A 14,636-nucleotide genomic window follows, 5' to 3' on the forward strand; every position below is an offset into this window, starting at 1 on the left:
GGCGGGGCATGTACACGGAGAGCGACGGACACTCACCGCGCTTTATCAGTCTGCGTGTGGGAAGTCTGTTGATCTTTCCCGGTAGGACACGGTTCGGCAGCGTATGGTAAACATGGGCAGCGGCGGGGCAGGGCTGCGTCGCGGGCCGGTTTTCAGCGCTTCCACGAAGTCTCCATGTTCACGCCGTTGTCGCTGAGTGCTCGCCGCGCTCCTCGCCGCAGCGCCCCGGCCCGTCAGCTGCTGTTCCATTGCGGGTCCGCAGATGCGTGTTGTTCGTTCGGCGCTGCAGCGCTTCGCATTTCCCACCCTGGCGTGGTAAAAACACTGATGTACATGGTGTGCGCCTTTGTGTAGTTGGCTTTACGCGGCGCATAGATAGATAGGCATTCACGTCGATAATTATTTGTGCGTCGGTCTGAACGCGCTGGCGGGAGTGATGGAGTGAGCGTGCAGGGGCGGTGAGATCGAGCGCGTCCCCCCGTGTCCCTGTGTGTATAAATGATAGCAGATACAATGACCCTGCTGTCTCTCCTGGGTCGGATCATGCGGTACTTCTTGCTCAGACCGGAGACCCTCTTCCTGCTGTGCATCAGCCTGGCTCTGTGGAGCTACTTCTTCCACACGGACGAGGTGAAGACCATCGTGAAGTCGAGCCGGGACGCGGTGAAGATGGTGAAGGGCAAAGTGGCCGAGATCATGCAGAACGACAAATTCGGCGGGCTGGACGTGATGGACGCCGAGTTCTCCAAGACGTGGGAGTACAAGAGCAACAACGTGGCTGTGTACTCGATCCAGGGCCGGAGAGACCACATGGAGGACCGCTTCGAGGTGCTCACTGACATCGCCAACAAGAGCCACCCGTCCATATTCGGCATCTTCGACGGTCACGGCGGGGAAGTAAGTTGAGTTACGACTCGATTAAGTTACAGTTAGTCACTCGCTTATTTATTGTCAGCCTTTCCTCAGCTGACGCATCAGATGTGTCACTTACTCTTCATCACCTGCAGTTATTCCTTAGCTGATACTGTGTGTGTGTCCACCTGCTTGCAGCTTTCCACCCATTTAGACAGCCAGGTAATTTTACTGGAGCAATTTTAAGGTAAGTACTACAGCTCGGGGTGAGATTCAAACCTGCGACCTTGGTCCAAAGGCAGCAGTGCTAACCGCTACCTCGCCAGCTGCCCGCGGTTACTGGTCTTTACTCATTGATACAGCAGGGTATTCTTTACTGTGTCACTTTGTGGTAAGGACCTTAAGGTATAACAGCAGGGGTGGGACTGAAACCAACAACCATCTGATAGTGGGGCAACGACCTCTCAACCTTAATCGTGCCCCTTGCTGTCTCTGGCTCGGCTTCCTCATACCGTTTGGCACTCGAATGTAACCTGAACTTCCCCGGTTGTATACAATGACTACTTGTACTCTAATATACTGTATACTCATAAATAGTAAAACAGGTTTGAACTGTATCAGTCTGATAGATTTTACCAGTATTTCTTTACACAGGAAAACTCCAACTCTGGCCAAAGATTGAAAGTAAAAGCCCTTCAGGGTAAAGCTGTCATCTTGTACTCCGAAGGCTATTGGTTCAGATCCCCCTCCAGCTTGTGGTATCCCTGAAGAGCTTATCCTGACATGATGCAGTCAGAGTACCCTGCTGTATAAACTGGTAAATCGTTTGAAAGATGGTTATCTAACACTGTATTAACTTCGACAAAAGTGTCAGTGCCATGAAGGTTGTTAATAAAGGATTTAAGTTTTTCCCTTCCGGTAGGTCTGGTAAAGCTCAGTTTCTTACAGTTATGTCCAGTATGTAAACTCATGGGTCAGCTTCATGAGTTGTGTGATTGTATTTTTTGTTCTGATTCCTTCTACGAATCCTTTTATTTTTTTTTTTTAAAGGCTGAGGTTTGTATACGCTTTAAATGTTTGTCATCGATCTCTAGGCTGTGTAAATGTTTCCCTCTAACTTATCCCTCTGTTTGGGTTTCCTTGGATCTCATGCCGATGGTGACATTCAGTGTTTTTAATTAATTTTGCTTCTATCTTCAAACACATGTATCTGAAGCTTTGTTTCAGTAGTGTGAACTTACTGCTCAAGAGTGCTGTGAGGTTGTTTCATCCTCAACCTTAAACAAATTCAGTTATTTACATTCCTTTGTTAGTTTTAAGGAGAGCCCTACCAGTGTTTTTATCATAGGAAAAGTAGGCCTTTTCGTCTTTCTGCTCTCGCGGTAAAACTGAGTTCTGCCCCTCTGGTTTTTAAAAGCACGGTTTCACTCTACTGAGCTCTTATATGAAGTACTTGTTATCATTACCCAAATTGCGTGTGGCTGCAGGTGGACATATTAACCCTTCTGGATGCTCGTCTTCAAAGTATTTTCACATCGCACTAGGGATGGAGTTTGGTTTTTTTTGTTAAAACCGTCTTTGAAGATTTTTAAAGAACTTCCAGTGATGTAAGTGTGTTCTATTCATGGGTGATAAACTGTATAATTTGGATCTTTCAGAGAAGGGAGGTCCAAAGTTGTACGTCTTGGGTTTCACCCTTGCAGTCAAGCAGTCTCGGCCACCGCTCGCCACAACCAGGAACAAAGAACACATGATTTACCTTCAAGAACAATGCTGAGCCCGTTTTACCACAGACTGCCGTCTCATTGTCTCTGACTTGTGCATGTTCTCCCTTTTAGCCTAGTATTTTACAACCTACTGTTTCTTCTGGTGAGGGTTAACTCAGAAGGAAGTCTGACTTAAGCATTATTATCACCTATTTTTGTCAGTTTATTGCATCACAGCTTGGGGAAGATTGGTGTGTTTTTATCTTAAACTACTGAAGCAAATCATGGCTCCTACTTTTTGCAAAACAAGGCCAAGTGCTGCCCCAGGCTCAGTGTTAAAAGCAGGAAGACAAAATGGAAGAACGCTTATTCTCCAAGTGGGAAATGTATATAAAAGGTAGACAGAAGACCCTGAGACATCTTTCCAGATAACAACTATATATTTTCATGGAAGTAAACTGCACTGTTTATACAAAACATATAACTGTGCTCCCGGGCTGATCTGATTGTACGGGCCTTGTCCAAACCCTCAATCTTCCTCTTTCATGAACCAAACACTCCCTGTGACTCAGACATGGGAGCTTCTTTCCATCTTATGTAAGAGAACCTGTAGAGTGCACTGATGTAGGCATTTGAGAGGGTTTGGGTTACTATCCAGCAGAAACAACCCTAACCTCCCCCTACCTTTAGTTATTTTTTAAACGAGGAACGAATTTGGTTTGTCAGTTCGTGAGAGGAAATAATTAGCATTCCTATGGGTACCTCTTGGGGGTCTATGGCTTCTTGAGGAGGACACCAGCCACAATGTTGGCAGGGACAAGTGTGTGAGGCAGTTTAAGTGTAGTAATCGCTCTAGGCTAAAGAGTTGGGATTTGTCTCCAGCCCCCCTAGCTGTGGTGGCAGCTAACCTCCCCGAAATGACACTGCCGCCACCTCCACCATGCATGAAGAAAGTCCCCAACGAGCTCCACAGCAGATTGCCTGTCTGGACCATGTTTTCCTGGGTCCTTTCACATCTCCTGCTTCCTCAATGCCCAGCAACATCTCAGGGATTCTTTACCACAAAGGGCAGAAGAAGTCGTTGTTGTGTGTGTGGTTTTTTTTTTTTTTTTTTTTTTCCCCCTCCCCCTTTGCACTGCAAAAGTTGAATGTTTTTTCACCTAAATATCTGCTGTTTTTTTCCTCATTGGGTTTGTTCTTACTACCCAAATCTTCCCAGCTCATTTTTGACTAACTGCAAGAAACATAGGGTGTTCAGATAACTAGTAGTAATTCTTTTTTTTGTTTTTCAAGGAAAAGGCTTTTTTTTTTTTCCTTCTATGTTCCTTTCAGCTATGTAAAACCTGTTTATCACATTATGTACACATCACCCCAGATACCTGGTTATCACATTAAATGGCTTAACTTAAGCTTTGCTGCTGACATGTGGTGTACACACTCTTCTGAATATCTATATATATGTGTGAGACTAGGGAGGATAAGCAGTCCTTTTTGTGGGAAGTTATGTACTTCATTCCCAGCTTGAACCTTCTCCTTTAGTGGGTTTGTGATGGATTTCAGGGGAAAATCACAAGTAGCCCAGCTGTTTTCTCTTGATATGGGTTGTTTCTTGCTTTTTCTAAAAAACGAATAATTTCTTGCTTTCTACAGTTACATGTTCTGAAATGTCCTTCGTAAGTAGCAGTGGTGTGAGTTAGTGGTTCTGTTGCTGGGGTGTTTTGGCCACTTTTGGCAGGCCATGGTATTTACATTACTGCAGACAACTTGGGCCACTGCTACATTTACATATAAATAACTTGGTTTATTTTGGTTTCAGTTGTATTTATGCTAAATGATGGAGCTGGCATGCAGTCTATTTTTAAAAGTTAGGGTCTGTTTTCGCACCACCTACTGAGAGACTTCTTTTACTGCGGTCTATACAGGTACCCTTGTACAACTGACCTGGTGTGATGCCCACAAGTCTGACACAGGACAGCACTGGCCTCTTCTCAGTTCCTTTTTTTTTTTTTTTTTTTTTTATTATAGTTGTGCAGCATTGTTGATGTCATATCTCTAGTAAAGGGATGAACAAGTTCAGTACGCCTAGAGCTCAGGATGGTGTGGTACAAGGATGGTTAGATTACGTAAGAGCTGGTTTAATTAGGGTTTTTAGAAATCAGATCCAGAGATGGGCTGAGGGTTGGCTGGAGGAGCAGATTGGGTCTGATGACCTGAATATCCAAGTGAGTCTCAAAATTGGTGTTGCTCATATTTGCTTATCGGTGGTCAGTAATCTATAGGTCAGGGTGACCTCCTTAAAGTGACAGATATGGAGGACTTGTGATTATAGTAGTAGTGCTGGTTTCTGCTGGCTAGTAGCTTCATGGACTGAATGTGCTTTCTCTCTCTCTCTCTCTCTCTCTCTCTCTCTCTCTCTCCACATGACGATCACACATGTTCCTTTGGTGCAGAAGTAGAGTCCTCTGCTGTTCATCAGATCTCCGAAAGATAAAGCCTACAAGATCCGTGTCTGGTTATGCTTATGCATAGACATAGTGTTCTCAGGGCATGGTGCTGACCCTTGAGCACGATTCCCCCACGTGCTCATGGGTGCACACCCTGCCGCCCTTGGCACAGAGGCACCCACTTGGTCCTTTCAGCCTTGCCAGTGTGAATAGCCCGATGCGTTTGCGTGACTGAACACGTACACAGGTGGAAATCTGCTTACGCGCACTGCCTGCTCACAATGCCTCTGGATGTTAAATATATTATTCGGTCCTATCTTTCCCCTCGGACAACAAACTCGCCAGGATTTTATGACGTTCTACCTGTTCCATACAGCTGCACCAAATGAAAAGCCCTTCCTTTTTTTTTTTTTTTTTTTTTTTTGCTGTGAACACAGCCGCCTTAAGCCGTCGTATGAGTGATTAGTCACACAGAGACTACGCTTTAGCATTACCAACCGGAGTCATTTCCGTTGAACCTTTCGTAGCACCGGACAATATCTACGGAGACATTTCTTAATTAGATTATTCAAGCTTTCAACTGATTGCGACTGGTATGTAATCATAGGTTCTCACCCCCCTTCCCTTTTTATTTTATTAAAAAAAAAAAAAAAAAAAGCCAGACATTTTCTTTACTTATTTTAATGAAGTTTGTACTGTCAACAAGACTGGATTGACGATTTCCAGAAGGGACAAGCAGCAGCAGGTTGGAATACAGAGTGAGAATAGTTATTGGGTTAATTATAGTATAAATGAAAGCACTCATTTTTGTTTCAGGGGACTCAGGTTGCGCTGTGTGTGTGGTGTGTCGGGGGCTAGGCATGCTCTTTGAATCTGTCCCAGTTAATTCCCATGAAGCATCCTGTCCTGTTTAGCTGTGACTTTATTTTGTTGCCCTTCCTGACAAGCTGAATGGACTGATGATGGTTCCCTTGGAGGTCACCTGCCGATCAATCTCAATTTCCTTCTATTTTTGAAGATTGTTGGGACTAGCCTCAGAGCTGGTGGGCTTCTGCAAACTGCGGCTTAGGTTTCTCGGTGTAGAATTCACAATGGTGGGTTCCAGGACTCGCCCATCTGGAAGCCTTTTTGGAAGGGTTCAGGGTGAGCAGACTATTGACTTGAAGTGATTTAACTCCTCTGAAATACTGTCACTGCTCTCAGGGCTGATGGACCTCTCTGGTTTGGCTTGAAGCACCACAAAGGTGTTGGCTGTAGCAGAAACATTTTGGCATAGATGCTTTTTGTCAGGAAGGGCAATAAGTTTTATTGGTTCATCGTACTGTTTGCAGCACCGCTCGCTTACAGGTCAGAAATGTGAAGTACGGCCCCACTGTGGAGACCACAACACTACCACCATCTTTTGAAATCAGCTTCTCCAACACAGCTTGGTTTTAGACACTGTTTAGACCAGGACTCAGCCAGAGTGAATAAGCAGATTTCCTGGGCCACTTTCGAGGCCTCTGAAGAGTCTGAGATGCTACTTTGGTGCTCTGGAATACTTTATTTATTTTTTTTTTAAAAAAAAAAAGGAAAAAAAGCAGAGTAAATCCAAGTTTCAAAAATTTCCTTTAAAGCTAGATAAACACACACGCTGGTTTTATTTGTGTTCTTATCATAGCGTAAATATTAAACTCTAACAATGCTCTCCGTACGCTTTTTGGAGAACATGCGTGTGCTGAGGAAGCAGCCAAACACGTGAAGATAGAATTGGGAGTAGATGGTTGCCTGCATCTTTGCTAGGTGTGTTGCTTGTGGAAAAAAATGGTGTTAGTTCCTACTACATTTTTTGCTGTTGTAACCATTAGGAAAATACTTTATATGGGAATGCGTCTTCTAAAAAGTCCAGTTGTATGGGTGAAATCTACAAGCCATATAAGCAGCTTTGGACAAGTGCTTGCTGAGTAACTAGTGCTTTTGTCGTCTTTGTTTTGAATTGTGATCTCAGACCTTAATCACAAACTAAGAATGGAGTCTTGGCCTCTAATGACCTGCAGGATTTGTCAGTTGATTTGTGGGTTTTTTTTGTTTTTTTTTTCCCCATTTAAATTCTATGTCCTTTCCTTCAAAAACAGTGAAGTTAAAAAGCCCTTGTTCTTTAGGGTTATTTAAATAACGGTCACCCCAGCATTTGTGACATAGACGACAAAAAATAAAGCTTGAATATTTGAGTTTGTCATTTAGTTTGACTGTAGTACTTTACTTCCAGGTTATGATTTTTAATGTCCTCTTTTGAATAATGGGAGAGTTTGAATGTTTCATATACGGTGTCGTGTGGGATAATTTTCAGAGGCACTGCGGTTTATGCTGCGTTTCTTTTGTATAATTATGTAAATAAGTGAGGGTGTAGGCAGCAGCTGTAGCTGTGTTGAAATCCAGCACCACGCAGTGGATGTTCTGTGATGATGGCAGCACTGTCTGCAGTTTAGGAAATGTCTTCTATTGAAGGTACCACGGCAAGTGCCGCCGAAGCAGAAAGCAACGTGGAGCCAAAAAAGAAGGGGGGAAAAAAAAAAACCATAGGAATAATCCGCGCCTTTAAAAATGCGCCTCTTGGCGTACAAATGACCCCCGCTAATCGCTTCCCGCCTCCGGAAAAAAGAGCCGAACTGGAGAAAATGAGGAGGCGGAATGAAACCGGGACTTATTGCTCGCACCCTTTCCCAGGGGGCTGCTGCCCTGGCGAGGGCTTGGTTCCTGTCAGACTGAGTTTAGAACAGATGAGCCCTGGCAGTTATGCACACGGGCACACCCTTGTCGCGGGGGGCTCCATTTTCAAAGGGCCCCATTGTTCAGTGTCTCTGTTCAAGAAACGTGGGGTATTTAATCAAAAAAAAAAAAACCAAGTGAGTAACTTTCCTATGATCACCTGTACAGGTAGCAATATAGGAATTATCATGTTGTGAACCAATGGTGCAGAATTTGAAGAGAGATGGCAATTTATTTTCAAAACAGTTTCATTGAGTCACATGTAGAGCAGATGTTGAACCCAGGACAGACACACTTGGGACTGAAAAAGAAGATGAAATTGACTGAGTGGCGTTGGGTCGGGTCCTCCTTCCACGTCCTCCATTGGTTCGGCAGGTCTCGGGTTTGGAGAGATCCAGGGTACTGGGACAGCAGCAGCTGGTACTCACTGGGTCCCGGTCCAATTTGCCATTCCTGTGGGGATCCTCGGCAAAGGACTCCGCGGGGTGCGTGCGGGACGTGTAGACGGCGGGAATCGGCCCACGTTACACACATGGTTCATATTCGTATCGTTGGAAAACGACGACAGATTTATCCGGAATGTGTCTGGAATTGGTAAAGAGGTTTGTTTTCTCAGACTTAATGAAGAGGAATTTCTCAGATCCATCTTGGGGGGAAGCAGTTCAGTCACACGCTATCTTGCATTTGTTTCCTCTATCCGCTTCTGCTTTTGGGCACGCGTCGGTGTGCGTTTTGTTTCACGACGGCCGATATCTCCAGCAGTTCCGCTAATGATCCCTAATGGGAGCAGCTTGTGTTCCACCTGGGGCTTTCTGTCGCCCGCTTCGCGGCGCTCTCCGGTTTTATCACAAGTTCAGCGTAGAATCTATTCCAAGATGAGAAGTGAGACACGAAGTGGCAGCTTGCTATCTCTTATTTTAGTGTTTTCCAAGGGGTTTGCAAGTCTAGAACGAGGTACCTGAGCTAGAGAGGAAAAGGCCGATGGGGACACCGTGGGCGCGCTGGTCTTCGAATGTTTCGCATGCTCCACGTGTGTGGTAGGTGTGCATACATCCACCCGCATTTATGAAGGACTGTCAAAACCACTGACCAGTCTTTGTCATATGACATATGGGGATGGCTGTGGAATAAATGATATATCTTCCACTTCATTCATGTACTGTCTTGAATCCCCTCTCTTGCCAAGCTCCTCTTTCCAGCATTCTGAGAGTCACAGTCCTTGAGGTGTTAATTAAAAGTGTTGCACTCGGTGTATGGACGTATGAAATGAGGGGAAAACTACTTGCAAATGTGTTGCTCTTCAGATTAGGGTTAGTATCTTTATAATGAGAACGGCAGGTTTTTGGTTAACTCCTTCGAAAAGAGGATATTGAATGCAACGCAGTGCGATATCAGGACCGGTTTTGTATTACCGGCGTGGAGTCATGTCCTTGGTTTTTTTTTTTTTTTTTTTTTTTTTTTTTTTTCCTCCCCCCACGGAGCAGATTTTGAATGCTGAGACTGACGATTAGAATACGTGATCCGTGAACACGGGTTTGAACTGCGCGGCTCCACTTAGATTTCCCCCCCAGTAATAAAAGAATTTTTTTCGAGATTTGCGACAAATTTACGACAATTTCAAAAAACTAAAAACCGTGTAGATAGAAAGATCGAAAAATTAAAGGTATGTGTCATGAATGCACGCAATATATGTAGATATTACCTAGTTTTATTTTATCATTTACTACCATGAAATATACAGAAATCGATTATTAAAAAGTGAAAACTTAACGCACACAAAGTACAAACACTCACTACGGACCTGCCCGAAGAAACGTAAACAAATGCAGACTCTTAATCATAACTGCATAAAATGAACTGTAGTGCATACTGTAATTAGTATATTTCATCGTTTACTATTAATTAGACATTCTTAAGGAAAAAACTAAAGATTTTGTAAAAATTTAAGCACACGTAAATGCAGACGCCGGTGCGCAGAAGAAAGAAGGCTACGAATCCAAAGAAACATGTCTAGTGTACAGAGTTAGTATGTCAATGCACAAAATGTTGGCATATTTGAATAATTTTCTCAACAAATATTACACAAATCTATTATAAAATTATTTTTTTTATGTTACAGTTCTCAAAAGAACTGCGGTTCTCTGCACGGGTTTGAGGGTGACGAGAATCATTTCGTTTTGTAGCTCTAAGCTTAGCAGCTGCAGTGTTCTGAGATTTCTAGTTCAATTCCAGCCATTTTCTAATCATATCTAATAACATGATTATACGATTAGATAATATATTTAGGCTTTTGGGGTGTGTGTTGGGACTATGGTGCCATTTGAATGTATGGACGAAGGTATTAGAGCAAAGCTAATATGAGAGAGAACTTGCCCAACTATTTTTCTGAAGAATGACTGTACCATTTGTTATTCTTGCAGTGCAGTAAAGTGTCTGTCTGTTTTGTATTGCAGAGTTAAACATAGCATTTAAGTGCAATTTTCAGGTCATCCCTGAGTTAATGGTATACAGTCAGAACACGGCAGGCTGTGATTGCCCATGGCCCGAGAAGGCGAGGGAAATGGAAATGGCGGGGAATCGTTTCCATTTAGGAAAGAAAGAGGCACTTTGGTGCGAGAACTTTCTGGAAAGCGTTTTTGTTTAGAAAACGTCGCTTCAGATTTTCGAGCAGCTGTTGGTTTGACCCAACGCGTGATGCCAGGATTGTGTGCGTCATGGCATCCTCCATGTCGAAGGCCCTTCTCTGTGAGAAGTTCTGGACACTACAGCAGGCCCTCATCACACAAGGAACATCTGTGCCAGTGAATGGCTGTAGATCAGTTCACCTGTAATGAGCCTCCTGCTCCTTAAGTCTCCGCAGGCACCTTGTCATATGAAGAATGTTAAACTGCGATTTCACCTGCAAGTGTTGAAACAACAAAATGTTAATTTTGACATAGCAAAGAGTGTTAAAAGTGCACCGTTTGTTATGTGACATAGTGGCCCGTTGAACTACTCCCCCCCCCCCGACAATGTAATGCAAGATTGCTCTTCAATAAGTTTTTTCCCCCCCCAGAATTAAGCACATCCTTGTCAAAGTTGAAGATGTTCCATGCAGATAATACCAGATCTATTACTTTGTCTTTCGTGATGGAAAACCATATGGTCTGGGATTGGGTGGGGGCAAAGCAGCTGTTGTACCCATGAATGAGCACACAGGGTGGGTTGGCATCAGAGGGAATCCTCTTGGGTATTTCGGATATCAACAGGAGGTGCTGATTGCAAGGCACATTTGAATTGCATTAATTGACCAAAATAGCTAGATTCCAGGCTTTAGAGGATATCCCCGCCACCCTGTCGCCACCACCAACTCTGAGGTGTATGAGGGTAAAAATCCCTTTCTCGTGCCTGAGATGTAAATCTTAGTGCACAAAACTCTTGGTCTCCTGGCCCATAGAAGACCAAGATTTTTAGGTCATCTAAAAAGAACATTCAAGCTCTTCTAGAGGCCTTTCAACCTATGATGCGTGAGCACACACTGGTTCCTCTACCCGCTACATTTATGGTCAGTATAAGGGGACGGTAGGTAGACTAGTGGCCGTTACCTTGTAAGTGAGACACCCAGGTTCAACCCCCACCTCCTAATGCAGTACCCATATAAATTACCCTACCATATGAATGGGTAAAAAAACAAAATTGCATCTGACATTTTAAATAGCTAATTGCATTGGAGAAAAGGATCAGCTAAATTAATAATACAGGATACTGCTGGAGTCTCTCAGCACCTGGACAGTATGGTTGGACTTCGGTTCAGTCCCTGCTGAGTCTAAATATTTTTCTTGTATTTCACCTGGATTTCTTCTTGCAGTCCAAATTGCGTGTTTTAGCAGAATTTTTTTTTTTTTTTTTTTTTTTTTTTTTTACTCCGAATTGCCCATTGTATGTGTGTGTTTGTGCTACATTGCTCTGCTGCATGAATAAGTGATTAATTATAAGAAGTTTAGTGCAGAGTATCTAGTAAGTCACCCTGGATAAATTCTGTTTACTGCACTAGTTAACCATCATTGTACATTGCTTTGGAGAGAAGCGTCTGTCAAATTCAACAGAGTTAAAACAATGCCAGAGAATGTCCATGCCACCGTTCCTCTATCACAAGGTTCTGACGGGGGCCCCAAAAAACAGCAGGTTTCTCAGTTGTTCCATGTTCAGCAGGCCTTCACCTTTTATGCTGTTGTACGCTGGATTGCATGGTCTAAACAAACAAACGCAGGGCTCTGGACTGGTTCTTTTGTAGGGCTGAGGAACGCGAAGCCGCCCACGACTCTGTTGAAACCTGTGCCTCACAGTTGACGGGCAGCGCTGACAGGTCGTGAGGAGTTAAACCAAAGTGTGGGAAGCGGTGGAGAAACTGCAGTGAAGCGCACCGTTCCGCTCCCGATGAGGAAAGCAGGCCGGAAACGTTCAGTCCAAACAGAGTGAGCTGATGAAATTTAGTGTGCGTCTCTCTCCACAACTGGCTTTCTTCCTTGAGCGTGTGTGGACAAAGCCTGTGTTCTAAGGTTGTGATTTTGTGGAAGGACATTTTTTAAAATAGCAGTTTTATGAATTTTGGGGTTAGAGTGCAGATTTTTTTTTCCTCTCCCCTTGGCTTTAATTATGAAATGCAGCTGCTGAGCAAATGAGGGATGTTTTGAAATAGGGTTTCATAATGCAGATTTTAAATAACGTACACTTAAAGCTGTTCTTCACGTCAAAGCATTGGCTCACAGAGGTTCCATCAAATGTCCTCCTTACTCCGTTGTGTCAACTGGGTATGTTACCATAACAAGGTACAGTTAGCCTCGAATTACATCTGTTCGGGTTAGGCGAGCCCGACCGTTCAAGGACTTTCTTCTGCAAGGCATGTCTTTGCCTTTACGAGGACCCAGTTTGGATTTTGTGCTCCTCTCTGCTAAACTGAGCACCGCAAGACATTCACATTTACGTTTAGTCATTTAGTAGACGCTTTTCTCCAGAGAGATGCTCAGTAACTCTTAGCTAGTATTCAGCGGACATCTCATCTTATGTGACCTTACAGTGCTGGATACAGCACACTGAGCTCCCATCTGTCTTCCAGAGCATCAGAAACGCATATTTTTTTTGCACTGTGTGAGGAAATCCACGAAAACTCCACATGGATTGACTGGGGATCAAACCCATGTCTAGTTGTACAACACATTTCAACTTATTCCATGAGTACAAATTCATTTGCATTGTTTTCATTTTTTTTTCTTGTATCACAAACATTGAGTATGTCCTTTTTAAACGTACAGTAAATAGCTATTAGGAGCCGAGGTAGATTGAGGGGAAAAAATAGTATTATAAAGTAATGAGTGGAAGTAGTCTGTTTTTTAATGACTAATATTAACTGTTGAAGTAGTTGTGCCCATTTTAAGAAGATCTGGTGATATTTTACCATAGCTGGCTGTGAATTTTGAGACTTGAAACTATCGGTAGTAACATTTTTGAGCTGAGAGTTCACCCTACCGAAGGTTTTTCTGGAACACCTTACTTTATTAAAGTGGGGGAAGTCCAAATGTGCTGTTTAAGAGGAAATAAAACCAAGAGTTTGTCACGCTTACAAATTATGCAGTGGCCTTAGTGACTCATGATTTGATCAGAAAGTGGTGGTTCGCTACTTCTCGGTGTGCGAGCTCTAGGTGCTGAAGGATTCTTGGGGCCATGAGGTGCTGTTGCATGCATCATCATCATCATTGTCAGTTATCTGTAGAGAATAATTGCAAGTTACAAGTTGTTCCGGTGTTTTGAGGTCTTTTGAGAAAGCTGACTGCTCCTGCCAGTAATGCTACAGTTCCACAGAAATCTGTCGGACTGACGTACGATTTTCTTCCAGTAAAATCCACAGCTCATGCAGACGCATATTGCAATTTAATTCTTATCCTTCCAAAACCTACAGTGGGTTGGACTTCTGTCAAGGTTGTGTTCTCCCGCACAGGCGGTCCTTCCCTAAACAGACTCGTCGATCTGTAGGCCTCACCGGATACACCGTTTCTGTGAATTCCTGGATGGATAAATGCATACAAATTAGCTTGATTGCTTGCGCAGATTCAAAGTGCATGTACATAATTTAACAACCATGGGCAGACTATGCATATTGCATGGCTCTTTCTTAGAGAAACCGGCTCTTAGACAGTGGGTTTTCTGCAAGATTCCGACAGCTAGTTCCCAGAATCCTCTGCCGCTTACCCATGAGGTTGGACGTCTGCCTCCAGTGAAGTGGAAGCATCTGCCGCAAGTCATCGCCATCGTTACCTTGTCGACAAGTCAACGATCGTGGCAGAAAGAAGGAAATCCTATTTACGTTGTTGAGGTAAAATGACACATGGAGAACTGAATTTCCAGACTCGTAAAAAAAAAAAAAAAAAAAAAAAAGAAGGGGGGGGACTTCCCAGAGTCGAGATGCATTGTGTGCCATGCGCACAGTGCCTTGGGTCAAAGTTGTGGGCAGGCATTGCGCTCTGCACCGTATATCCATACCATTTGGTTTATTTATTGTACCTTCGAAAATATCTAAGTGTGTGGGGCTTCCTGTGACGAGCTGACCGCTGTCTAATGGGCCTCGAGTGGGGCTGAGAGTGACGGGAAATGCGTACCTTTGACAAAAATACACGGCCCGCCCCAGATGTCCACTTGTTTTAGCTGAACTTGTGGTAGGTGTGGTTTTTCTGTTCCTTTTAGGCACAGCAGGGAGCATAGTGGTTTGAGCTGCTGCCTTGCACTCAGAAGATCCCTTGAACAAGGTACTTACCCTGAACTGCTACAGTAAGACTTACTTGGCTGTATAAACGAGTATATCGTAAAGCGTAGGATAGCAATACTTGGTCTCCCCCACAACCGTATGTAAGCT

General features: G+C 43.8%; 1 protein-coding gene across 1 annotated transcript in view; it reads left to right on the forward strand.

The window, feature by feature from the left end:
* Nucleotides 1-37: 37 nt before the first annotated feature.
* The window catches only part of ppm1lb (protein phosphatase, Mg2+/Mn2+ dependent, 1Lb), a 34,481-nt gene continuing 19,882 nt past the window's right edge, over nt 38-14,636 (forward strand). The window contains exon 1 of the mRNA XM_018732594.1: nt 38-897. Within this exon, the coding sequence (XP_018588110.1) occupies nt 499-897 (399 nt within the window). The 5' untranslated portion in view covers nt 38-498. The remainder of the gene's footprint in view (nt 898-14,636) is intronic.

This window comes from Scleropages formosus, chromosome 10, assembly GCF_900964775.1.
Source record: "Scleropages formosus chromosome 10, fSclFor1.1, whole genome shotgun sequence".
NCBI classification, from domain to species: Eukaryota; Metazoa; Chordata; class Actinopteri; order Osteoglossiformes; family Osteoglossidae; genus Scleropages; species Scleropages formosus.